The sequence below is a fragment of the Embiotoca jacksoni genome, unplaced genomic scaffold, assembly GCF_022577435.1.
Source record: "Embiotoca jacksoni isolate LCO1_2020_lvr unplaced genomic scaffold, fEmbJac1.0.p SCAF_28, whole genome shotgun sequence".
Taxonomy (NCBI): domain Eukaryota; kingdom Metazoa; phylum Chordata; class Actinopteri; family Embiotocidae; genus Embiotoca; species Embiotoca jacksoni.
Window position 1 is genome coordinate 5,052,863 of NW_027185379.1, and position 25,865 is coordinate 5,078,727.

At 43.0% G+C, this 25,865-nt stretch overlaps 1 protein-coding gene across 2 annotated transcripts in view; it reads right to left on the minus strand.

Moving 5' to 3' along the window:
* Positions 1–958: 958 nt before the first annotated feature.
* nectin3a (nectin cell adhesion molecule 3a) overlaps positions 959–25,865 on the minus strand; it is a 31,731-nt gene continuing 6,824 nt past the window's right edge. Inside the window, exons 2-6 of one of the 2 annotated variants that reach the window (XM_069161310.1) lie at positions 16,317–16,664; positions 11,447–11,746; positions 9,439–9,556; positions 7,631–7,782; positions 959–5,322 (exon numbers count right to left, since the gene is read on the minus strand). In XM_069161310.1, the coding sequence (XP_069017411.1) occupies positions 4,667–5,322; positions 7,631–7,782; positions 9,439–9,556; positions 11,447–11,746; positions 16,317–16,664 (1,574 nt within the window). In that variant the 3' untranslated portion in view covers positions 959–4,666. Of the gene's footprint in view, positions 5,323–7,630; positions 7,783–9,438; positions 9,557–11,446; positions 11,747–16,316; positions 16,668–25,865 lie in introns of both variants that reach the window. The other variant, XM_069161309.1, reaches the window with a different exon arrangement.

Consider the following 25,865-nt stretch of genomic DNA (forward strand, 5'->3'; position numbering starts at 1 on the left):
TCTTCTTCAGCTGCCGGAGTCCACTTCTCTTGAAACTGTGAATGTTTAAATTGATCCAAAAATCCAGAACAGCTACGAATGGCTTTTTTTTTTTTTCAGATTTTGTTCCCAAGGTCAAAAATGAACTTTTAATCTCAACTCAACTGTTGCAAAAAAAGAAAAAAGAAAAGAAAGAACAGAAAACAGCAAAGTTGAACTTGAAGACTCAGCAGTCAATGCTTTGTCAATTGTGGTTCAGCTCTCACAGGTTTTCTGTAGGACTTTAATTCCCTGACCTGCTTTTAAATCTCTGGGTATTGTTTTCAGCTGTAACGCAGGTCAGTTCTACAGAAGCGAATGTTTACTGTTCTATCAGCTCCGACTAACAATGCAAATTGTGATTGTGTCTCGTGAGAGGGTGCACTTGATCAAGATCGCTGTCATGGTACAATCGAGTGCCATTTGGCTACAAATGAGGACAGAATGATGCCACCTGGCTCAAAGTGGCACACATCCCAGATCCCAGGGGCCGCCTCCGATTGGCCGGAGAGAGCAGGTGACAGGAAAGTGGAGGAGGGCGGAGTTTTGTGTGCTGCAATAGTTGTTGTTGTTGTTGTTTTTCTCCTAATGATTTTTCTTTTTTTGGGACTGACTAAATTGGTTTATCTTGAAAATCAATACCTGCATGCGGGTCCTTCCATCTCACTCAAGCTATCAACCATCCGCAAGTACAGCAACACTGACTGAAACCATGACGTCTGGCTCAACATCAACTAAAAATAGTGTCATTTATCAAACACTGTGGATATTTTCTGCGCTGTTATTGAATTATCTTTCAAGTGTACCAGATCAATCAGCTCTGGACAGATATGGTCAATGAAAAAAAAAAAAAAATGAAAAAAAGAAGCATATTTTAAACAGATAAAAGTAAAAAGAACCGAACTCCTCCCTGAAAGCAGAATCCTGCGACACATTTGAGTGCAATAATGGTGGTCTTTTATTGCAAACGAAGGAACAAAATACAATCAACCCCACTTTCGTCTCTGATTGCTGTGAGACGTCAATCAATCGATCAAAGGACAACATACAAAAAAAAAAAAAGTATTGGTCACAAACTCTCGAGAACAAATATAAAATGCAGTGACAACGGGATCGCCGTCGACATGAGACAAAGCTCCTCGGACGCTCGTAAGATAAACTAATACTCTGTGAAAATTACAGACCTCATACAAAAAAATAAGATTTTTTAATAATAATAATAATAATAAAAAAAGCCAGCATATTTACAGGACAATAATATTTTCTATGAATCTGGCTTGCCTAAATTCCCAGTGAAACTTTGCTTATTAAAATGTTCTCAGTAACCAACTTGTTACACGTGTCCTTTCAAAGTGTATAAGGCATGACAGTCAACCTTTTGTCTGTTCGGATGCTTCGATAAGAGCAAATCTTAAATATGAAGGTGGAACAAAGGAGCAGTCGACCCTCCTCTTTAACGATAATATCCTTTACATGAACGCTTGCAACAATTGTCATTTGTTTTTAAAGTTCCTGTGCATTGCTCAGCCCATTTAAGGCACCAACTATTCAGTAGGGGAGCCCAGAACAAACTATACACAAACATATCAGTCAAACGGAGAGAACAGCTAATCCTACACTAGTCCTAGTTGCAATATGTACATGTATATAAACATTAGAGATGAGAAATGATGAGCGTAGAAGGAAGTGAATAACTTAATTTAAATGCAACCAGTTGGTGAACGACCGTTGAAAAGAATAAAGAACTGTACAAAAAAACATTCATCACTTCAGCTCGTTTCGCTTTAGTCCGACAGTCTTTGGAAGCCGAGGCCGATGAGAAGATCCTTTTCAGAGCAGCGGCTGCAGTTTGCATGGGGCGACTTTACCAAATAAGAAGCTGACAGCTGTGAATCTCATAAAAAAAAAAAGAAAAAGAAAAAAAAAAAAGTCTATATATCTCCGAGCACTTCTGCTGCCAAGTGCGATGAGGGAGGGGAAGAAGAAGTTGATTAAAAAGCTGATGGTTTGAGGTGCGGACTGCTCTTTGAATGCGGGCTGCAGTGGCAGATGTGTGGCGGCGATGAGAGTGAGAGCGAGCTGCAGAGATTAAAGCGGTTTATTCTCAGACATCTGAACCTTCGACCAAAACCCTGGCATGAGAAAACCAGGGTGGAGCGGGGGTTCTAAAAAAAGAGAAAGCTTGCACCCAAAATCTATAAAAACTCCCAGTAAGAAGGGAGACCGGACCCTCAGTCCTGATCTGACCGAATGACGCATCTTTATCTACAGGGTCCTTTTTCTGGCAACAAACATCCTGATTGAACAAAGAGGGACTTCCCCCCCCCAAAAAAAGGATACATTTTCCCCTTTCATGTGAGGCTTAGCAGAGGCCACTTTGATCCATGTATCATTCCCGAGGAAACAAAAAGAAAAGCTGGAAAAGAGCAAGGTCAAATCAGGCGGCGGGAGATGAGATCACTGATGAGGTCAGCTTTTTTGTTTCAACTTAATGACACTGGATTTGTTGTTTGTAGGAAAAGAAAAATAATATACATATATCCCTCTGGGAGCCGTTACACAGACAGCTCCAACCTACATGGTTCTGATTTCTTCACTCTAGGATTCAATTTCTTGTTTCCATGATCGCTGTAGATCCTCGGAGGAGCCAAACCCCAACATTACTGAATGTTCAGCGGTGACGTCGGCTGCTCGCACAGTTTCCAAGCTGTTCGAATATTCATACTTCCATACACACACTGGGCGGGATCGGTTTCTGGTTTTGTTTTTTTTTGTGCTTATTTACAATCATGAATCATGACAGTAGAGTGTCGAGCGGGAGCAGCAAAGCTGTTGGTGGTTTTTAGAGACCCATAATGTCAGATGATGACAGCTGTTATAGTCACATCTGGGATTTATATATCATATGACTTTGATCTCACGTTAAAGAAAACCTATAATGACCAATTGATGTTGGTCTTACAGACAGAAATCAGAGGGGAAATGGAAAAGACGGCGAGGCAGCCTGTTATCATGGCGGAGTGGAGAAGGCCGACTGGCTGCTTCTGATGTTTACTGACAACTGGAATAACAGCGTTGTGCTTCTCGCTGCTTCAATGTGACTTCATTAACATGTTCAACACTCTTTTCAAAACTCATAATACTGGTCATTTTGTGGTTCTATTTGGGGTCAACACTTGCTCTGCAGAAGCCATTCAAAGTATTTGCATTCAGTAATGATCTGTCTGTATGATAGCTTTCATTACTTTGCTGGATTCAGATCAGATGACCTGAACTCGAGTCTGGAGTCGCCGTTTATCGTTCAATATTTTTACGCAGAGAGAGCTTTTATACGGCCACTGTTTCACAAGAAGAACATTTGTCTTGCAAAGCATGGCGCGGTCGTTAACTCGGACTGTCATTGTTTATCAAAAATTCAACAGGTTAACGGACATTTTCCTTTCTTTTTCCCCATCAGCAGATCAGTTTTTATTTCTGGTAACGAGAAAAATGAGCAGCTGCATTGATCCGTTAGACGAAGAGCTGCCGTGGACACTCTGCACACCTTCGCAAGACAACCTGCAGTTTTGCGGAAAACTCCTGGTGCCGTGAGCATCCAATCAGATTGTGGTTGCAGTAATTTTCAATTCAATTTTTTTCATCAGAACAACCGGAGTTTGTTTGGCTGCACTGTGAACAGAAACACGGTTTATGCTTCGTGTATTTGTGACAAAATAACTGCTTTTAGTTTTCAAACCAGACTTGCTGTAACTGTGGCGACCGTGGTCGTCACCAAATCAACCGGGATCCAAATTTTAGGGATTACAATAACGAACAGAGAAAACAGTAAAACGTAAAAGTGAAGCTGAAAGGAGTTGTGAGGGAGTAGATCTCTCAGGCTGCAGCTTTACTGTCTCGGGACTTATTTACAGGAGATACCGTGAGTTTGCAGAAGCTGCACAAGAACTTCACCAAACTGTTTTAGGCGGGGCAGTGTTTCTATGTGACGTACTTCCATCAGTCAGCTTGCTTTTCCTTTGGTACGAATGCCTGTGTAATCCTCCCTTTTAATCATGTGACTTTCCCTTTCACTTTATGATACCGTTTTTAAAAATAAGCATGCAATATATTTTGCTTTAAATACAGGTTGCAGCCATGATAAACATTTCAACTGTATGTAAAAGCTGAAAACACTCAAGAGACCGTTTTGAAAAGGCCACAGAAGTTGTGAGGTTTCATGGGAGCAGAGCTCAGTCGGTCGGGGGCACGAACACTAACGAGGGTCTGAGAGTCTGAGCGGCTGATCTGGGACCTGCGACGAAGACGGGGGCAAACACTAACAAGCAGAAAAACAAAAACCTCGGTCACGTCAGCTGAAACATCACTATGTGCCGAAGCCTCTTCGACCGACACAGATCATATCTCCGAGGTGATCCAGCTTATTTGTAGCTCCTCGAAATGCTACAAAAGTGTAATACAATCCACAAACATGTCCTTAAGGTTAAGTGGTTACAATCAAGGCAGAGCAGTATTGTTCAAAGAGCTCATTGTGAAACTGAGCTGAGAAAATCGGATGTATCCATTAACTGAAATGACACGGCCTTTAAATGATATTTATATCTGTCACTTCTGAAATGATTCTCAGTCAGTCAGGTTGTCCATCTGATCCTCAAACGTACCACTCCCTGCGTGAGATCACAGATCCGTCCATGTGGGACACATAGTCGCTGTCTGTGCCATTGTCATAGCAGTCCTCCGGGAGGTAGGGGGAGCCGTTGTTCACTATGGGGCTGTGCACAGGGGGCCCGGAGGGGTGCATGTTTTGCGTGTTGTAGTGATCTGGGTAGTAGTTTCCTTCCTTGAGGCCCCTGTGGACGTCCCCCCTGTCGGCCCAGTCGTCCCTGTCCTTGTGTTCGGGCGTGTAGTCGGGATAAATGATGTCTCCACCCAGTTTGGGTTTCAGCTCCTGGCTGCCTTTGCTCGTTTTGTCCCCGTAGACCTCCTGCAGCTCATGCGGCTGCAGCACGTCCAGCTGGGACTCCTTCTGCATGTCAGAGGGTCCCAGGTACTGTTTGGTGTAGTAGTCCCCTCGGAAGGTTCGGCGCTGGCGCATAAAACAAGCCCCACCGAGGATCAGCAAGAGGATCAGGAACAGAACTCCACCCACTGCCCCGCCAACGATGGTACCCAGGCTGCTGTCAGGTAAGGAGGCCAGGGTGGGGGAGGTGAACAGGGCCCTCCGCTGGTCCGTGGCGGTGCTGGTTCCGGAGGTGTCGCGGCGGAGGGAGGCGGTGGTGCTGGGGGCTGCGGTGGTGGGGGGAGGATCTGCAGAGCCAACATGTGATGAAAAGATTTTAAACCAGCAGAGAGGAAAGAGGACAGATGGAGTGAGGAGTCATAAACGAACAGAGGAGAAAGACTGCACTTTATGTTCTGTAACAACGGACAAAGCAAGTGTGAATGGTTTTTAGATTAATTTCTAACAGCAGAGTCGGAGCAGAGACGAGCCTCTCCCGAGAGAGAACGGAGCCGTCGGAAGCGGTGCTGCGGAGCAAGAAGTGGGGAAGCGAGCGGCGCAGAGAGAGGTTAAGTGCTCGATGTCAATACGTGCGTGGGTATGACGGAGACACAGAGCGGGAGCGCGGGACGTCCACTCGCGAGCATCTGAGTGAGTCTGATTCGGTCTCCCCGCTTTGTTTCTAAACCCTGCTGTTGGGAAGTCATGTGAGAAGATGAAACGCCGCGGGATCGATGCGAGGCTCCTGCATCCACCGGCGGCCGGCGTTGACGATAGCAGCCAGAGCTGCAGGGAGAAGGGCTGCGTGGAGCTCAAGGTCGGGATAAGTGCCTCCGTGGTGACCTCCAGCCTCCAGGACCGGCAGCAGCCCGATACCACGAGTCCATCAGTGCACAGGCACATCAAAGGCCCGACTACAAAGCAATATGACTCGCACTAATAAGAGGTCTGCATCACCAGGAGGTTTTTAGGTGGTAGTTATCAAAATCCAAATCCCCGTAGAGCTATAATGATTTCCACAGTTTGGTAACTGAGTAAAGAATCTAATTACCTACAATTATACACAGCGTGTGAGCCTGAAGGATCAGGAGCAAAGCAAAAAGGCAGGAGAGAGGATAAAGGAGACAGATCAAGGTCGGTGAACTGATACACCGGCAATCACCTCCATCATCAGTCACCATCAATCCCACCCTGCAGCGGGACGTTTTAGCCTCACGCGGGTTAAAAGCATCTGCAAAACATGTAGCTGATCATCTGAGAGGCGAGCAGCCAAAAACCATGACGCTGCCGAGGCAACTGGAAATGTGAAACAGCGGGGTGGGGAGGGTGTGGTGGTGGTGGTGGGGGGGGGGGCGCGTTTACTGAGCTCAACCTGGCCATCTCCACAGGGGAGCGAGGCGAGAGGCCGCATGGCCAAAGTGTTGATATTTGACAAGAGAAGCAAGATAATTGCTCAGTGCAAGTCGGTCCTGGACAGGATGTCAGCTGTGCTTTCGTTTGGAGCAGGAGTCCAAAACCCGGCCTGTACACAGATGGAGCCCGACAGCCTTTTTTGGGACGTCTCCAGGTCTTTCCTCTCCACAGTGAGAAACCAAGCGGACCGTGTGTGTGTGTGTGCGTGTGTGTGTGTGTTTGTGTGTGTGTGTGTGTGTGTGTGTGTGTGTGTGTGTGTGTGTGTGTGTGTGTGTGTGTGTGTTAGAGGAATACGTGCGCAAAGGAAGCAGTTGCTTTGTTTGGAAAAGGTTTAAAAGGAGCGGAGAAGAAATGAAAATAAAAAGAGAGATGCAGAGTTCTCGGGATCCACGCCCTGACTTTATAATCATGAACTCAAACAGCAAACCAGGGGCAGATGGAGGGAGCAGACGGCTGCAGTTTAGTGTGCTGCGCGGTTTATGACCAGGATTTATATCAATGAATCTACAGCATAGAACAAATGCGGGAAAACCCCGTTCCACGACTCAGAGAGGTCCACTCTCTCTTAGTTTTAAGCTATCAAATGTTGAGTCAAGTTAAATATTTAATCACACTCTGCTGCTGTAAGAGCGCGATATACTGTCGGACGACGTATTCTACGAGGTGCAAACACAGACTTCTGGCCACTGCGAATCTGTGAACACAGTTCATTTTGTCCTGCTGTGAAACCTGACCTTAAACAAAACACAGAGGAAGGCTACATGGGAGCAGACTCTGCTGACGCAGCAGGGGTAAACACTCTCTTCCTTATCCGAAACATCTAATGTTGCCAAAACCACAACACTGGAATCGTGTGGCACCGATACTCTTTATCTGCACACCGTGCTCCCCTGTTGCCAGGAATGTGTGTGTATATGTGTGTGTGTGTGTGTGTGTATATATATATATATATACATATATATATATATATATATATTATATATTATATATTATATATATATATAAGGAGGTTGAGCTCTGCTGGAAGTGTTGATCTGTAGGCAGATTGAACTGAGAGTTTTACATAAGAACTATATGAATGTAAAAAGCACTTGTTGAATTGTTTCAGTATCAGCTGATGAAGGTAAAGTCATGCGAGCAAGCAGGTGGTTAAAAGAACATCAATGACGCTTCATGAAACTGCGGAGTAAAGGTGAAAATGACCTTGCACCCAGAAGTTCACATCCTGACTGCGGATACCGATGTCGTTCGTCACTTCGCAGCGATACACTCCAGAGTCATTGCGCTCCAACTGGCGAGTGAAAGCCAGGCTGTTGTTGGAGATCTCAACACCTTCAGGCATCGATCCATCCAACCTGTACAAAAAGTCAACATGACGGATATTTCAGTGTTCGGTACATCAGAGACAAACCTGCAGAAAAAAAACCAACCCTTTATACATTATGTCATCGCTCTGTGTTTAAGAAACATGTTTGTAATGTTTAGTTGAAAAAAAAAACAACAACAACAACAAAAAACTATGACTTTCAATGACTTCACTGCTCTGTTGGGTCAGTTTGCCTGTTGCAACTATTACACGGCCACATGACTGTGATAATTTGAGCTGACTGCTCTTCCGTCGGCCGGGATGAAAAGGTTTCAGCGTCTGGGCAAAAAAGAAAGAAAATAAAGAGCTTGGCTGTCTAGACCTTTTACGGGTGCTGTCAGCTCAAATGAGGCCATATTTCTTGTTTTGAAAGCAAGATGATGACAAAGAGCTGCCACTAGGCCGGTGTTGCTCTGATGCATGAACCCTTAGGAATCTCTTATTTATAGCGGGGGAGTCCTCCCCATGGGCGCAGCAGTGCATTCGACAGCTCCAATGTCCGGGTTCCAAAGTTATTCTGGAGGTAATTTATAGACGGGAGCTTCTTCACTACGCTGCTTCGTTTAGGTTTGTTTCAAGCGGTTTAGATTCATGCAAGTAAACCAAGCAGCAGCTGATATGTCATGTTTTACTTGTTAACATGAGTTACTTCACAAACACGCTCCTTCTGCCTGTAAGTCGCTTAGCTATTCATCAACAAAAAGACTCATCCCTCATTGAGGCAACTCTCTAAATTGTTGCTGCAGCCAACACCGTGTGGAATACCAGACGCACGTTCAGTCAAGTGAGGGAGATTTGACTTGAACAAATAATGAACTGTTCCGTCGTCTAGCCGAAGAATAACTGTTTACACCTGGTTTCCATATTTACATTTTTTTTTTTAGCGATCCCGATCATGTGTTGTAGTCTAAAACCATCTGCTGAATACTTCAGGACAAATATCAAATGTTCCTCCCAAGTTTATGAGTTGAGAAGGACCGTCTGAAGGCACCTTTTAAACAACTTAATCAACTTCAATGCTACTGAGGGCCGCAAAGGATGCAACAGTTGCCTTTAAGCAGGACCTTGACTCCAAAGGTCTAAATTTAGTGTGTGTGTGTGTGTGTGTGTGTGTGTGTGTGTGTGTGTGTGTGTGCGCGCGTGTGCGTGTAGTTGACGCATAAAGCTCTGCAATCTGGTAGCTCTGTTCAAATGGTGCTGTGTGATAACTTCAAAACGGAGGTGAAACCAGTTTTACACTTCACTGACACACCAACAACCAGAAGCGTAGGTCGTGTATATTTTAAAAACACGCCACAATTATCTGTTTAGACTTTGGGGGAAAAAAATATGACTTTAAATTTCCAAATGAGAACCTGGGTTTTCCTTTCCACTTCCGTACGGAGGTTTTTGAAATTGGTATAAAACATCATTCAGGTACTTTTGCACGTCCATTTAGACAGAATTTGCAGCAAAATCTCATCAGATATGAAGAAAAGTCCATAAACAATCACAGAAGTTATAGATTCAGATTGACTTTTTGACTAAATCTACAGCTGCAGGATGGCTACCACTTGGATGAGGCGGCCAGGGATCAAATTTTATGGCAGACAGAATCAGTATCTGATCAGTTTTCCACATGAAGGCCCACGTTGAGGATACTGACCTGATCCATGTGAAGTGACGGGCTGGTGGGTTCGCTTTGGCATCACATGTGAATTTCACATTCGCTTGACCCACATACCAATTTTTGTCAATTCCTATTATCGATACCGTTGGTGCAACTGTAAAACAAAACACAACATGATGTAAAAATCAGCATTATTCAACAAAATATGTTTTTGTTTTTTTTACCTCCTACAACAGTTAATGATGACCAGCACTTATTCTATTTGGTTTAAGGTAAGAAACTAGGACTTCATCAGTCATTGTGATCCCAGCAGCCATTGACAAATGAGCTTCGCCAGAAGAAACAAAGCCTGTATTTTAGGCACAGTAGCGAGCGATGACAAAACAAAGGCTGTGCAGGGCTGTAACGGGGTACAGGATCTGTTGGTGAGAGCGAGCCAAGAGAACAAACAAATGACCCCGGGTTGGTGGAAAGTTACAAACGACAGACTCACTCAGACGGTAGATGAACTGCAGCTAATAATAAACTCCACTGCCTCAGCATGACAAAGAAAAGAACTGAAGGAAGGCAGGAGGATGCCCGAATGAAGCCCAACACATGCCACTGTAATAACACATGGCAAACACTGACTTAGAGATCCAATTTTTCATTTTGATTTCTCTGGAGGACAAATGAGGAACTCATTACTGTGCACAAGAAGATGCCTCGGCTCACTGTGTCCACTGACCCTTTTCACACAGTCCGACGTTGAAATTGTGCTTCTTTTGCACTTCAAATCCCTCGCCTCTATATTTGACATGATTTATTGAGCTGGAAAGCGTCTTTCTTCCGGTATTAACCTTGGTTTTCTGCGTCTCCATCTGCCGCCCCCAGTAGCCTCCCGCCACTTGTGTTGCTGCTGAGGCCTGATCAATATTTCATGAAATACCTTCATTAGCCTGCACTCACATGGTCCCGACACAGACGAACACACTGCTCGCCAAGGAAGTATGCATCAATGATTATACCATTAGGATCACTCTTAAATCGCCCCTTTATGGGAGAGGAAAGAGTTGGTAGCGAGCAGGCAATTAATAAATCAAACTAGCATCATGGGTTAATATCGATCAAATGTACTGTTCCTCTTATGGCTGCAAAATGAATCTATTATTTCAGGGACATATCCATTTTGCTTTATTCTGCACTGACAACAGTGGATGTTAAATTTAATTCAACCATATTCATAAAAATTGCAAGTGTACACATTTTCCTGAGCAGACCTCGTACCTAACATAAATCAAAGCATTCAAAATAATAGCAGCTCAGTGCTGCGGATGCACGGTTGGTTTGATGTTTTCAGTTGTTTTTGAGAAGTTTGTTAATATTTTTCTGTCAAAGAGCCACAATAAATCGAATTCCTACTGTAGCAGCAGGACAATCAGTCTAAAATAAGCAGACTAAAAACAAACAAATGTATGTTTCTATTCTATCAAATCAATGTGTTCCCCAATGAAACAAAGTGTCTCCTTTATGGGTTTAATTGCATCAGTTCGCAAAAAACGTGTGCTTCTTCTAGTTCAGGTTGTGAGTACTAAAACTTTGATTTATATTTACTGGTGGCTCCTTCACTAACTGCAGATTTGGTAGTTTGATCCCCGTCTCCTCCAGTTTACTTCAATGTGTGGTTGAAGTGTCCTTTGGCAAAACACTGAACACCTGCCTCTGTCCATCCAAGTAGATAAGCACTATAAGTGCAGTCCATCGACCATATTTATGGATCATATTTTACTGCAGTACATTAGTGAAGGTTGACAGACAGTTTGGGCTCGTGTCATTATACTTGCTGTGTTGTTCTAATACAGAAGTTTTAAAGAGAGGATTAACAATATTGAGATTTACCAGGGGTGGTCTACGGCACAGAGGAGCGTGCTAGCTAGGACTACATGTGCAACATTTCAAGAATCCATTTATAGTTGGTTTGGGTCTTTTCACCAGCTTTGTTAACACCGACATATTTACTATCCCGTGTAAGACAGATAAGGATGTGCTATAATTCGGCACTTACACTGAACATTTAGCGTGTAAGGTATCCGGAACTCGGTCTGCAGGGCCGGGTGGCGCACCACGCAGGTGAGCGTCTTCCCCTGGGCGTAGCTCTGCGGCTGCCACATGTAGCGCACCTGTACGGTGGTGGTGCCGTTGGCCTCGTCCTGCGCGAGCTTCTCAGCTCGCCCGTAAAGATCCGTCTCCCAGAAGACCTCGGCAGCGGGACGACCCCGCTCCGCTATGCAGGTGGCCACCAGCGACTCGTTCCCGCCGTCCAGCAGAGCGGCGGGGCCGGCGGACACGTACACCTTCGGATCCACTGTTTACAAGAGAGTGCCGAGAAGGAGGAAATGACAGAATGGAGAGAAGATTACAAAATAAATATTGATCTTTTTTTGCGTATGCATATGAATAAATAATGTCCAGTGGTCTCGGTATACTTAACTGCCAAAAGAGCACAGATTGACTTCTTCCATTTCACCTATATGCATTAAAGATGGATGAACCTTGCTATTCAATCATATGTGGGCATTCAGAGGAGACGTCTTTATTGTTGTGTGTCGGACATAAAGTGTGTTTGAGAAAATGTAATAGTAGCATCTTATTGTTCCAATAATATGGTTCTAGAAAAGTATATCAGTAGCTGAAAACTGCGTATGACCTTGGTGAAAACACAGAATCTGAGGCAGCAGCCAGCACTGTGCTGTGTTTGACTCTGTCGTACTGGAGAATGAGGAGCTGAGTTACTTTACACCCCTCAGTGCTGCAGAGCTCGGGTAATGTTACAGAAGCTTCCTGAGAATGACTGGAGGTTTAGCCGTAACAAGGATTTTCTCAACAGAGAGGCAAAACAGATCCATGCAAGAGGGACGTGACCAGAATAATGCAACCCTCTACCTGTTACGCAAAGCTGTAAAGCAGGTTATTTAAGGCTGGTCTGGCCAACAACAAAAAAAGAATCATGTGCTGTCAGCAATGACACTTGGGACAATTCAGCAGGATAAAGCAGAAAAAAGGACAGACCGAATTCAAAAGAGTTTCGTCTGAGGGAGGGGAGCACACAATGGAGGGGCGGCGAAGTAAACTGGCTACTCAGGTTATACAAGGTCACGCTTCCAGGTAGTTTCACGACAATGTTCATTTCTTCTTCTTTGTGTTGCAGTGCACCAATTCGTCCATCTCTGCCTCTTTTAAAAGAACACGAACAGCTGCTCCACTTACGGCAACGGTGACAGTTTTAAAGGTGGCGCGTGGGGGCACACACCCGCATAATCCACAAGACAAGGCCATCATCTTCAAGACACCTGCCACTCCCCCACCTCCTCGGCCAAGCAGGAGGTCAAACAACTAATAATAATAAAGAAAAAAAAAAACTACTGGCACCCCAACTTTCCAAAAATAACCTGCCGTCTCCCGTACCCCTGTGCATGGGCGGGGACGCCATTCTCAGACCTCCACTTCACTCACCCCTCTCTGCCCTTCCTCACAGGCTATAAACAGTGGCTGCTCTATGTTCGGAGGCGAGCTGGCTGAAGCATCAGAATAACTAAACTAGACGGACGTGTTAATTCGGAGTCGCTGTCAAAAAGGGAGGGGAGCGCTCTGGATGAGTGGAAATGCGTTGGGGGGAAAGGAGTAACGATTTTCCTTCAGCAAACTGGCTGCAGTGGCTCTTTCTGGATCCACATATGCACTGAACCACATAGACGCACTGAACGCTGATGTCAGAGTGGGAACCGCTACATAGAATTTATAAAAGAAGACATTTAACTGGACATTCAATGACCGTGCATCATTTCTAGCCCTGATATCAACAGAACTATTGAGTTTGAATAAGCTTACACAAAAATTAAAGGCTGTCAAGAATCGAAAACAACACTTTGTCAAGTGAAACAACCAGAATTATTTGTGCAAAGGAAGCCTCGCACGACAAACAGGTAGGATCAATAACGTTATCTGCATTTAAGCTGCTGGTCTCAGTAGCTGAGAGGACAGAACAACAGATGACATGAGATATATAGCAACATGTGGGCAAAATATAGCTTTCTAAAACTCAATACACAGAAAATGTGAGGAATAGAAATGAAATATTTTTCATACTATAACACTTTTAAGCAACTTTGAACCACTTCTCTGTGGGGCTGATTTCCCCATTTTATGACTCAACAAAGAGTTGCATTATTAGTCAGATGAATGATCAAACAACTTTAAAACCAAAATGCTGTTTGCGGTCAAGCTCGAAGGCTTGGAGGTTACACACTTGAAGAATCTGCAGGGCTACTTGCTTATCACCAACATCTGCCTTACAAAATTCATGTGTGAATGTTTTATTTTGAAGAAAGTCAGCTGGTGTCCAGTGTGTTTTTCCTGCCAGCAGCTGAGAACAAAGAGTTATTGTCATTCATTCACTTTACGTGTCATAATCTCCTCCTTCTGGTTCCTTCCTATTGCTTACTGGTTTGGCTCCGACACTGTAGCACACTTCTGCTAAACAGTTCCTCAAAAGCCGGTGTTATTTCTGTGAGTAGTTGCAGACACAACGATGAAAAAGAAAGCTAATACAAATATTGAATGATTGTGTCTCATGATACTGATTACATTCAAGACGAGGTTTGGATCCAGAGTGCAACTTTTGAAATGAAGTCAATGTCCACTGCACCTGTTAATCAATGTGATGTGTACCGTGACTTCAGTCCATTATTCATGGGTTTGCATGTTTCATTGTGTTACTTTAGTTCAATTGAAAGCAATCGAAATGCAGTCATGTGTTTTCTTGTAAACCTTAAAGTGTAAACGTGAATTCAATTACTGAATTTCCCCACTGTGGGATTAATAAAGTCCAAGTCTAAATCTGGGAACCTTCAGTTGAGTTAAAAAAAAGAAAGAAAAAAAAAGAAGAAATGAAACTGAAACAAAGACAGTTTCAGAGTCTAATAACAAATCATTAAAACCTCCAACTTGAGTCAAAAAGGGAATTAAAAACCTAATTGTTTGCTTCTTTTGTACTAAAACCAAAACTAAAGAAAATAAATAATGAACTCAGTGGATCAAAATCAGTGGTGGTTGACATGATCTAGAACGAAGAAGAGGTGGTATAATATATAAACTCTTAAAGTTGGATAGTTGCATTGACTGCTTTATGGTAGCCGATGATATAAAAGTGAGATTTAGATAATAATAATCTGCATACTGTTAATAAATTCCGGTTTAACATTAATATGTTCTCTATATACTGCCATATTATACAGGATTGTTCAGAGTTATAGTTGTAGGGTCACAGCCAGCTTGTTACTGAGGGACGCTACAAATTCCTTACGATCAAAAACATCTTGTGAAAAATGTACAAGTCAACTCAAAACAAGACAGTGATGAAGAGCGGCGTCTTCATCACTGCTTTGGGAACTTGGACCTGCTGTCTTTAAGTGTTGCAATTGCGATGTGCTCTTTCAGAGAAACACCCTGTGGGATAATTAACTCCCCCACGATCTGTGTCAAATTGCAGAAAAAAACATACAAACATACATTTCCGCTATAATCACACTGCAATTACATCTGAATTGTAAAGTAGGCCTAAGCATGTGTTTATGTATGGGTGTGTATGCATGTGTTTGTATGAGCGCAAAAAAAAAAAAAAAAAAAAAAAAAAACATCCCTGAGAAGCTGTTCAGAGAAGACAGCAAGGTGTAATTGAACTCTGTGAGGTCCCAGACACTGTGGCTGTCGCAGCAGCACTTAATGTAGCGCTCATTAGACATCAGAGTCTGCTTCAGTCTCCGCAGGGAGACGAGAAGCTGCTGCCTACGGTGGAAAATCCTTCTCTCAGCACCGCTACCCATTTAGAGCTCCAAACATACGCTGACCACAGAGAAAGTTCATGTCCGCGGTCCTCCGGCAAGACGGGTTAGTGTCCACACGGAGAGGAACGTACGTGTGTGTGTGTGTGTGTGTGTGTGTGTGTGTGTGTGTGTGTGTGTGTGTGTGTGCGTGTGTGTGTGTGTGCGCACGAGCGTGCAGATGTTAAATCGTTTAGTGTTTTCAGTGGTACTGTATGTAGCAATTAATAAATATATCTTGGTATAGTGTGGGTTTATTTCTTGTTTTTGTTGTGTATTATATTTGAAGTTATTCCTGTTTTTTGTTGGGGTTATCGAAGTAAGGCAAACATTTGAAATCAGTAAAAAAAAAAAAAAAATAAGTACGATGAAGCCAAATGTGCGGATACCTGAAAGTATCTTTTGATAGAAATACTGTACAGTTTAAGGTGTGCTTTCATTATTAGTGATGAAGGGTAAAGAGGGAAGAACTAACGACCATCTGAACCGCCTCGAGGGAAGGAGCTGCAGATTTTAGCTGTAAGACCAGTCTGACATGGCAAAATGCAACTGAATGCCATGAGAGTTGCTCTGTATCACACCCTGAAATGAACTTGTTGTTGCATGCAGCGAAGTTGCATCTCGTTTGGACAGTTTCAATTTGCTGCGTTGTGTTTATATGCTCGCTAACTGACCTTACAGAGGATCATACGGGAACTCAGTGAAACATTTCAGCAAACCTTTCAAAGAACTAGTGATATAGTGATAATGAATGAGATAAGGAGTGAGGAGGGTGTGGGGGTGTGTGTGGGGGAGGGGGGGAGGGGGGTCCGGGGGGCACAGCAGCCTCAGTACAGCTGCAGACGATGCGGGGATTTAAATGTACATGGCATCCTTCCAGGTAGTAATTTAAAGGTTAGGCGGCTTCAGGGAGCAGTTTATCCTCCGGGGCAAACACTTAGTGGTCACCCAAGCTTTGCTTAATCACAACTACAATGTCCTGCATTCAAAAGTGAGATTTAAGGACAATGTAAGGAACCACTCAGTGAGGAAGGCAGTGAGAGAGCTATACTTTACCTAATATATTAACGAACGTTGACGCTTGTGTGTTGCCCAGAGGAAATGTTGCCACTTTGCAGGTGTAGGACCCGACATCCGCAAAGCCAACTCCTTCAAGGGTAATGGTGGCATCTCGTACTGAGGGGGAAACAAATGAGATGCGCTTGCCATATTCTTGAGAATATGAGGTCCCAAACTCTGGATTGAACACTGCCAGGGTAATGGTGCCTGAAGGAAGACGACGTTCCCAGGAGCTCTGGGTGAGACTGAGGTTGGAGCCCACTTCTATTCTGCAGCCCAGTGTGATGTTCTTCCCCAGCACCGCATTCACTTTGTCAGGAACAACCACCTGGTTACTGCTCACACCTGCTGGGAGAGAGACGGACAAAGATGAGAGTCAGATAAACAACAGCAGCACATCATTGCTGCAGCTATAATCAAACTGGAAGAATGGATTTCTTAGGGACAGCGTTACTTCATTGGATGAAGAGATTACAGTTTTTGTTCTCCGGTGTCTCACAGTGGAAGAAAATGATTTCAATCTAGACTCAATTGTCTAGAGCAGCACGTTTCCGCTCCTCCACTATGGCTGCAATAACGACACAGACGAATGTATTATCACCAGACGAGATTCAAATTCACAGAACAGTGGCTGAGATGTCCCAATCAGGAATGAATACGAAGAAAATTACTGGATCAGTGTTAACGCTGGGAAATAGGACATAAGCACATACTCAAAGGGTAACTACATTTTCCTGCAATGACACACAGTTCGCGAGATTATATGTAAATTAATAGTGTTGACTTATTGGACATGTGCTGTTCCCATCAATATTTCCTGGTGTTAACAGTGCGTACGGCCAATACCAATACTCTTCCAATGGTCACAGTAACAGCCATTTGTTTCATACATGTTTTTTTCCTGAGGCTGAAAACACACCAGACTTCTTCTGATTCACTCTGAGTGCTCTGCTTTCCCTCTTAATAAGCAACACACCTTCACCGCAGGACACTCAGACTGTCCCTCTTGCTAATTATCAGAGCACCTTTTAAGCGAGCAAGAAAAAAAAAAACTCTGGAAGGAGATGAAACAAAACAAGCAACTTGACGGTTTTCATCCTTCTTTTTATGAGGCCCTTAATTTGACTTGAGGCCCACCACAGGTTTTTTTGGAATGGCTTCATGGATGCATCATGTAAACTTGGCCTTGAACACACCAAAACCATCACTCTCTGAAGAAGAAATCAACACTAAAGGAAGAGTGATTATATGTTAATGTTCAGCATGTGGAAGGACAGTAAGTTGTGTGCGTTGCTGGAAAGAAATTGCTTTACATGATAATCGCCGTTCTTATTTTCCACAGTTCTAAATCGGTTCACAGATGCTGGAAATGTATTTGTATTTGTGCGCTGACATGAACTGTAAAAATAGGTGGAAATCTACTTATTCCACCCTTTAATAACTTTAAAAACGTAAACAAAAAAGATGCACACACACTGATACTGACAGGCTCTGTTAATCACAAAACGAGCCCCGTCAAGACCAGTTCACGGTCTGTTATGTTTCATTTGCGGCTCACTGGTCAAACAACAGGAGTTGTTTTTTTTGTTTTTTTTACACAGTGCACCTGAAAAGAAGTCAAAACACAGTACTCCTCTTTCTGTTTCCGGAATGTAGAACGGTCTCGATTCGAGATTTAATTCTGAATTGAATCGCGACACAAACAATCAGCACCAGACCGTGTTCCTGCCAAAGATTTCCACCCTTAGTAATCAGCACATCACAGTTGACAGATGTGCTTCTGGGTTGTAGCAAAACAAACAAAAACATCCAGCTCACTCAAGCTAACCTGAAATAAATCCTAAATTACAGGTTATGCGCTGAATGGGAGAAAAAAAACCTTTCCTAAATCAGTTTTTTTCAAGAATAATCACATAAATGAGTCATTAAAAGAAAACATGTATGTTTATTTTAAGAGGCTCTACAAAGATTAACAATCCTGCTTAAGACTGAATTATAGAGCAAATCCTGTTTAAACCTTGTGAAAGGGTTTGTTTTATAGATAAAATATAAAATGATGATTTCATTCAAAATATTCAAACACTATGTCTCCGTTTTCTTAACACGATAGCAGTCAGAATAGGCTATATTGGGGAGCCATAAATTTCCACTTTGTACGTAGTCTCAGATGTGTATGGAGTAAAGCTTATAAAAGTGGTCCATTGGCTGGTATTTTGAGTCTTTGGCATGAATGTGAGCGGTAAGCCACAGCAATGCTATCTTGGTTTGTGAGGAATATAGCCAAGGAGGCTGAGGCTCCCTGTGCTCCATTACGTCCCCTGTAATTTCAGGGATTTTACTTACACACACACACACACACGCGCGCACGCGCACGCGCACACACGCACACACACGCACACATGCACACATGCACACCGTGTCTCTCTTCCAAAATAAGAAATAAGTGTGTGACCATGTGTGTAAGCATCAGGCATTTTGTTTGAATGGCTGCTGAGTCTTATTGTATGTTGCATTGTGTTTCATGCTGGGTTATCATATTTGGTCTGTCCTGTTTGTTTTTTTTTCTCTCTGCTGATCCACATTTTCAAAATATTTTGCTTATGTTGCTGGCTTTGCTGCGTAAACTGATCTAGCTATGCTACGTATTCAGGCATATAGCCCATTACCTTCATCAAATAAATCAGCTTGCCTTGGTTGTCATCCACTTGAAAAGTCACTTGGGAAAGTCACTTTGGAATAGTATCCCATTTCCTCACAATAATTCAGCCCACCGTTGAATCGTGACCTGGTCTAAAAAAAAAAGAAAAAAAAAAAAGAAAAGGCCCTGCAGTGCATGTGTTAGTGTGTGTTTGCACTCCTTCTGTCAGAGTCCTCTCGGTGCACCACATGGTGTGAGGCAGAATCAGGGTCAGAGTCGTGTGGGTTTTGCATTCTCCACTCCACGGTCATCTGAGCTGACGCGACAGCTGTTTGTCGTCACCTTACAAGAGCGACTCCGTCGTTTTGCTCGAGAAAAAAAAAAAAAAAAAAAAAACGTGACAAAATTATACCGCAACAAGCGCAAGCTTGACAGTGAGGACTCGATTTACAAACTATCTGCAAGTGGACCAAGCAGGCTGATAAAAATCCTCCTGCAACACAGGTTGTCCAAGTAGTAAACCAACATGCCTGGCATGCGTGACATTGTATTGATGCATGCAGACACGTGTCTTCGACCAGACCTCTCCCCAACATACTCCACATACTGCAGCTACCTGACACGACACTCCAACTGCTACCGGTCCTAGTTTGTCTGTCTCAGTGTGTCAGCTCTCAGGCCTGTTAAAGCATACAAAGAAACGAGACCCCATCCATGCTATGTTCTGTTTGTTTTACGGTAAGCGTTTGGAAATAAGAAGGAGAGGAGGGAGAGAAAGAGGAGGTGTGGGGGGGGTGGAGGGGAAGGGTGTTTAAAGAGGACTCCACCCTTACCATGAGGGTAGGAGAGACAGATGGCCTCTGCATGGGATACCTACAGCCAGGAGGAGAGTGGGGAAACTTGGCACTGCGAGCCACAACCATGAAGAAAACAGCCAGGCCTCACAAACTAGAGCACCGTGACATATTATCTAAAATACTGCAGGCAAATGAAATGTAATCAGTGCGTTAAACAAAGCTGTCATACAGTTTCATCAACAACAACAAAATAAGCATACTGCTGCAGAGCTGAGGCACCTCAGGAGTGTCACTACTTTCATTAGTGGTTATCCGTCTTATCCAGTAAACCAACAAGGTTCAGATTTTTTAAGAGGATGCACTGGAAAAATTACAATTTGCTGGCCTTCTTTGTTCTATGTCAGTTTGAATACTTTGAAAATCACTTAGTGAACTCTTAATGGGAGACCTTTCTTCCCACAGAATAGGAAGATCCCTGGCCTACATTGAACGAAGAGAAACAGGCTGCACTTTTGCCCCCTTTTCCTCGAGAAAATCCAAGGAAAGAATGAACTCATGGGAAGGATATGCTTGCTCTTTGAAGAAATGCTTCATATTTGTTTCTTTCCCTCCTGACATCACTAATTGCGACAAGCTGCTCGAGAGACGCAAGGGTAAATCAAAACCTTCCGCTTTAACTGGCGACCGGCTAAAACCTTCCACGTCGGCCGTTTGACGAGCCAAAATCTCCACCTACCCAGACCTGACCCAGCTTCGGCCCTGACCTCCCCAGAGGAGGCTGTCTCCTGGCTTGAAATCCTCCCAGTGAAGCCTGCAGTGCGTGTCAGAGCAGTGTGAGACAAGGGAGACCCACGGCCAGACACATTCGCAAGCAGCAACAAAATAGACAATATGTCATGTTCATGTAGACAAACTCCATGCATAGATTATCATGTCAAACGGCACTCGGAGGGACTGATCTGAAGACCTCACAGGAGAAGAATGCAGACATGAGATCGGTGCAGGAGGGAGTGTGGTTTAGGACTAACGCAAGAGGAAACTCTGGAGTTTACCAGAGAATGAATGAGGACACAAAGTAAGAATTAGGGCAGTTATTGAGACGAAGTACAGGAGGGAGATGGACAGAATAAAAAAGACTGGAGCAACAGTGAACTGTGTAAGGACATAAAAATGACACTGGGCAGGGTCAATTATTGTCTACACAAACTATATTATATCAGTACAAAATAGGCCACAATAGTTTGACAGATTAGTCAAAAAGCAGTTATATGATTCATTGGATTTACTGGTGATGTACAGACATTTCTTCTAAAGGGTAATTTGAAACATACTACACTGTATATTGTTTATAATAACAAGCATTGTTTGTACCGTATTCTCACCAAAAGATTTAGGAACATGGCAAAGTTCAACAAGACATGTGAAAACACATGCTTAGACGATCACAGACCAGACCACAGTTTAGACATATCATCGTTCCTTTATTTATAGCTGTAATGTCAGTAATGATCCGTCACTGTCCAGATATGATCACATCATGATAACGTGTGCAACCATGGCAAGTATGAATGTCACTGTTGAACCATTTAATTTATTCTCCCACTTAAGTTTAGCAAACCTTGAAGATAAACCAAGCGGCAACCAAGGGTGGCGTCGACCAAGGGTGGCGTCGACCAAGGGTGGCGTCGACCAAGGGTGGCGTCGACCAACGGTGTAGCCAATAGCTGTGAAGCCTCGGATTTTGGTTGTCACCATCTAGCTATTTTGGAGCCAGAAGAGACCGTATTTGGACGAGCTGGGAGGAACGAGCGATGGATCTGACTCAATCTGATTAAGAGCCTGAGGACACTACACCCTCTCACCAATAGCGGAAACCTGAGTGCACCAGAGACCTGTCAATCAAACAAACACACCCCCAAAAACTTCTGTATACACTCAGTGGGTTGAACCAAAATTGGAGCAATAAACCAGAATTATCCTTGAAATAGAAATGAAATACAAAAATGTGTGACTTCCCACTAAATTGTGGAACGTCACAAAAGATTTTAAGGCGGTCTGTCAAAAGTGGACAAAATGTTTGTGAGTCCTCTCTTAAAAAAAACACAATACGCCCAAAATCAGTGGTCTCACCTCCAATGTGTTGGCAAATGACCTGGAGTGCACCAGACCCAGCCTAGTCCTCACTCTCTTCCCTGGTTCAGTCATTTTCAAGTGTGTGTAGGAGGTAGGCAGTGCGTCATTATTGTTTAATGAGTGCAGTAATTCATACTCTTTACAACCACTAAAGTCCCTCAATCTACTATAGGCCAATGGAAACACTTGCACACTTTTAAACCTTCATCTAATTATCAAGGTCACAAAAAAATGTTAATTAAATTGCATTTGAAAGTTCATTTGCAAACTCTGCCAACCTCACAAAATGGCACCCAATGTCTAAATGGGCTTAAGCCAACAGCAGTAACAATTCCTGCGCCCTCTATATATACAAGCGCAATCAAACTTAAAGAAAGAAAAACTTGAGAAAGGCATTTGATAGACAGCTTACCATTGCTTATGTGCTTCAGCATCCATCAGTGGGAAAATGAACAAACAAAACAAAAAAATATCAAACAGTTTGGATTTTGTATTCTACTTGGGAACTTAATCACTGGATCTTCTGCCGGAGTCTGCATTTGAGAGGCATCTATGTCTCTTAACGCAGAAGATGCAATGAAGTCAATAGGCAGTGTAGAGCCATTTGTTTGGCATCGTTAGCTTCTAAAGCGGTGGTCAGGGGAAAGAGCCCATCAGACAACGCCTGTATGCCGAACACAGGCCCACATTTTTTGTGAGACCTATAACTCCGTCTCAATCAGTTAGAAACAGGATGGGCCAACTGGTGAATTGCCTGTTTTATAGCGTGCCTTTATCGTAAGAAATATTTGTGCAGCGTGATGAAAACATTAGTCCCGACACCAGCTCTAATCTACCCCTTCCTTCCTAGCATTGTATCCAGTGAGGGTGTGAGGTGTATTCAGTGGGCTAATTCGTGGTGGAGACAAACACCGGCTGACGGGCCTTTAAAACGGACCAGACGGGCCTCTTTCACATGTCACCGTCCTCTTCAAAACCTTTTTCTCTGTGCTCCCCCGTACCAATGTGGACTTGCATGGCCTTCTCACCCAAGTCACATTTGATTAAAGATCAGTGCTTAAAAGTAAAAGATCAATAGTGTGGACATACAGAGCGTCATGACAGGAGGGGGAGGGGGGGGGGGGTTGTGGTATTTAACTATGTACGCACAATGCTATAGGCCCTGAGATGGGCAGTGATGTTATTTTTACATGTTGTTTTTTCTACGTGGTGTGTGAATGAGAAACTTTATTTGGGAGGCTTTCTTTTTAAAGAGGTCATGTTGGTTTCAGTATATGACACCTCTGACATGTAGTGACACCTCTGACATGTAGATGCTAATAGCAACCGCACCGCACACCAAAATGGAGGAAGCAGACTGGTTCATCACACGTACGAACAGCTCACCAAGTGCATCGTTACAGTTACTTTTCTTTTTTAGAAAGTTTTTTTTTTTTTTATTGTTTTTTTTACATTCTCTTGTTTCAAGGTATTTAGTAAGTGTCTACAGTGGTGTTTTATAGGTGACTTAGTAACTGTTTAATTGATCCCAGTAAATGATTTACAGTGTTTGTTAAAATCGACAACGAAGCTAAACAAAGACATCTTCGACCAGCTAGTGATCGTTACAACTAAAACCCTCCACATTAGCCTCCGTAATAATAAAAGATGTGCTCAAGTTTTCCACACAGCCGTTACATCTGTGACTTCCCACCTCTAGTGCTCCCAACCAGCTGAAAATAGCAGCCTGCTAAACAATGCTCAAGTGTAAACCCAGCAATGAACCATGCAAATACACATATAGACAGATTAGACTGGAGCCCACGATTTGCTTTCAGACACGTTTCCACCACATCTACACGTCACTATCCTTGGAAAATGACTGCAGTTTCCTCATGAACAATATACAAACAAAACTCCATTTGTATTCATTAGGACAGAAACAGATCCAGCCCTTACTTTACAGAGAAGAGAGAATGTGTTCTGTACTAATCACAGACTTCACTGCCCTTGACTGGGTCTAAATGGGCTACTGTACTTTCACTAGGCCAATCTAACATAATGGAAACACAGTTTCCCACATGCCACAGAGACCCCAGAGGGAATTAGATTGTTTTTCTTTCAATGATTCTCATGATTGTCCAATGTTAGCTTTCTTGTATGACGGCCATTTCTGCCAACAACCAGAAACAACATATTATTTTTACAAGGGATTTACATGATGCCAGTGAATGTCACATGTAAGGTACACACTGAACAGATGGTACCACCGAATGTGCAGAGATTTGTATTATGTATTAATGGAACAAAGATATCGATAAGAAAATGGTGGGTATAAAGTCTGCTCAGATACACAATTTTATTGTCATGTACCACTTAACCAAGATAAATTGTATGCGAAAATGTACTTAACAATCAATCTGATTGCGATTCATCCACAAAAATCTACCAAAACAGTTTCATATTTCCTTAAAGAGCAGTGTTTAGGATTTTGGGACATCTAGCGATGATGTTGCAGATTGTAAATAACTGAACACCGCTCGACTTACTCTTCGCTTATAAGCGTGTAAAAGAACCTATATTGTGTGTGAAACCCATGAAAACTTTGTCCCTTCTGCACAACTGTAGAAACATGGTGATGCAAGTAGGGATCTGCTCCCTGTGTAGAAAGGCTCGATCTAAGGCAACAAAAACACAACGATTTTTAGTTTCTGGTGATTATTTACGAATGAAAACATAATTATGAATATTACATTTCATTAAGTCCTACACATTGAACCTTTAAATGTTATATAATTACATATTTGACATTGAACTAACAGTTGCAGCGAACTAAATTCGGCCACTGTATTTTTAAAGAACTAACTGATCTAAATATTGATGTTGATGAGCTTAAAATGTGGATATGATATGTTTGAGTTGTTAGAACTTCAGAAATACCAAGTCCACCTTCCTGCTTCTTTTCCTTCACAATCATTGGTCAGACACCAAACTGACTAAATACTTCAGGTGCAAACCACAAAACTGCAACATTCACTTTTTGACTCTGAGGTGGAGGATCTTTGTTGTATTTCCTAACCCTCTCTTACACACATTTTCTATTAAAAAATTTTCCGTTTTTATTCACATTCATACACTAATGTTTACTTGCATGTGCAGCGAAACGCTTGCATCTTAGAGCTCAGCTAAGCTGCGGTACAGAAGAGCATCGTGCTGCAAAACCATCAGGCTGAGGTGGACGAGGCGCTGCGCAGCAGTCCAGAGTACAGAAGACGAAGAGTAGGATTTCAAATGGCTTTTAGCAGGCACCAATTCATTTAAATATAACAACATTTTTATTGTATAACATATTGTCCAAATACATAACTTACAACAATTCTGCAGACTAATCCAGGCATTGTCAGTAGTGACAAAATGTAAGCCACACCAGTGATTTTGTCCGGAGTTAAATGTTTTTAATAAACTATAGATATGTCTTCAATTAGTCTACATTCAGGATTGTTTTTATTCATGACGGTTTTTCCACTTTTTCAAGCATTGTCAAGATAAACGGCAACTCCTTTCATCGATACAATATTTTCTCCTCTTGAAGTGTGTACAGCACTATCAATAAAGGAATCTGCTTTGGACTTTCTCGGGTAATCAGCATCACAATACTGCATGTCAGCAATCGCCACAGTCACAGCAACCGGAGGAAGTAAAGCAATCCAACAGAACCCTGCCTCTGTACTGTGTACATCCAGTGGTCAATAAAAACAGTAAGTAGTTTGGTCAGTGTGGCATTTCCCGAGCTTCATCCTGGTCAGAGGGAGTTTGTTTTCCCAAAACACCCACTTTTCCCGGCACACACTCTCACCCTTCTCGAGCAGATTAAAGCTGTACTCCTGATTTACTCGTACCACCCACTTTGAACAGAGAGAACAGGGAGATTTAGGTGCCTGGTCACTCTGAAAAAGCACAGCTGACTAAGGCACATACGTAGTAACCTCACAGAAAGAC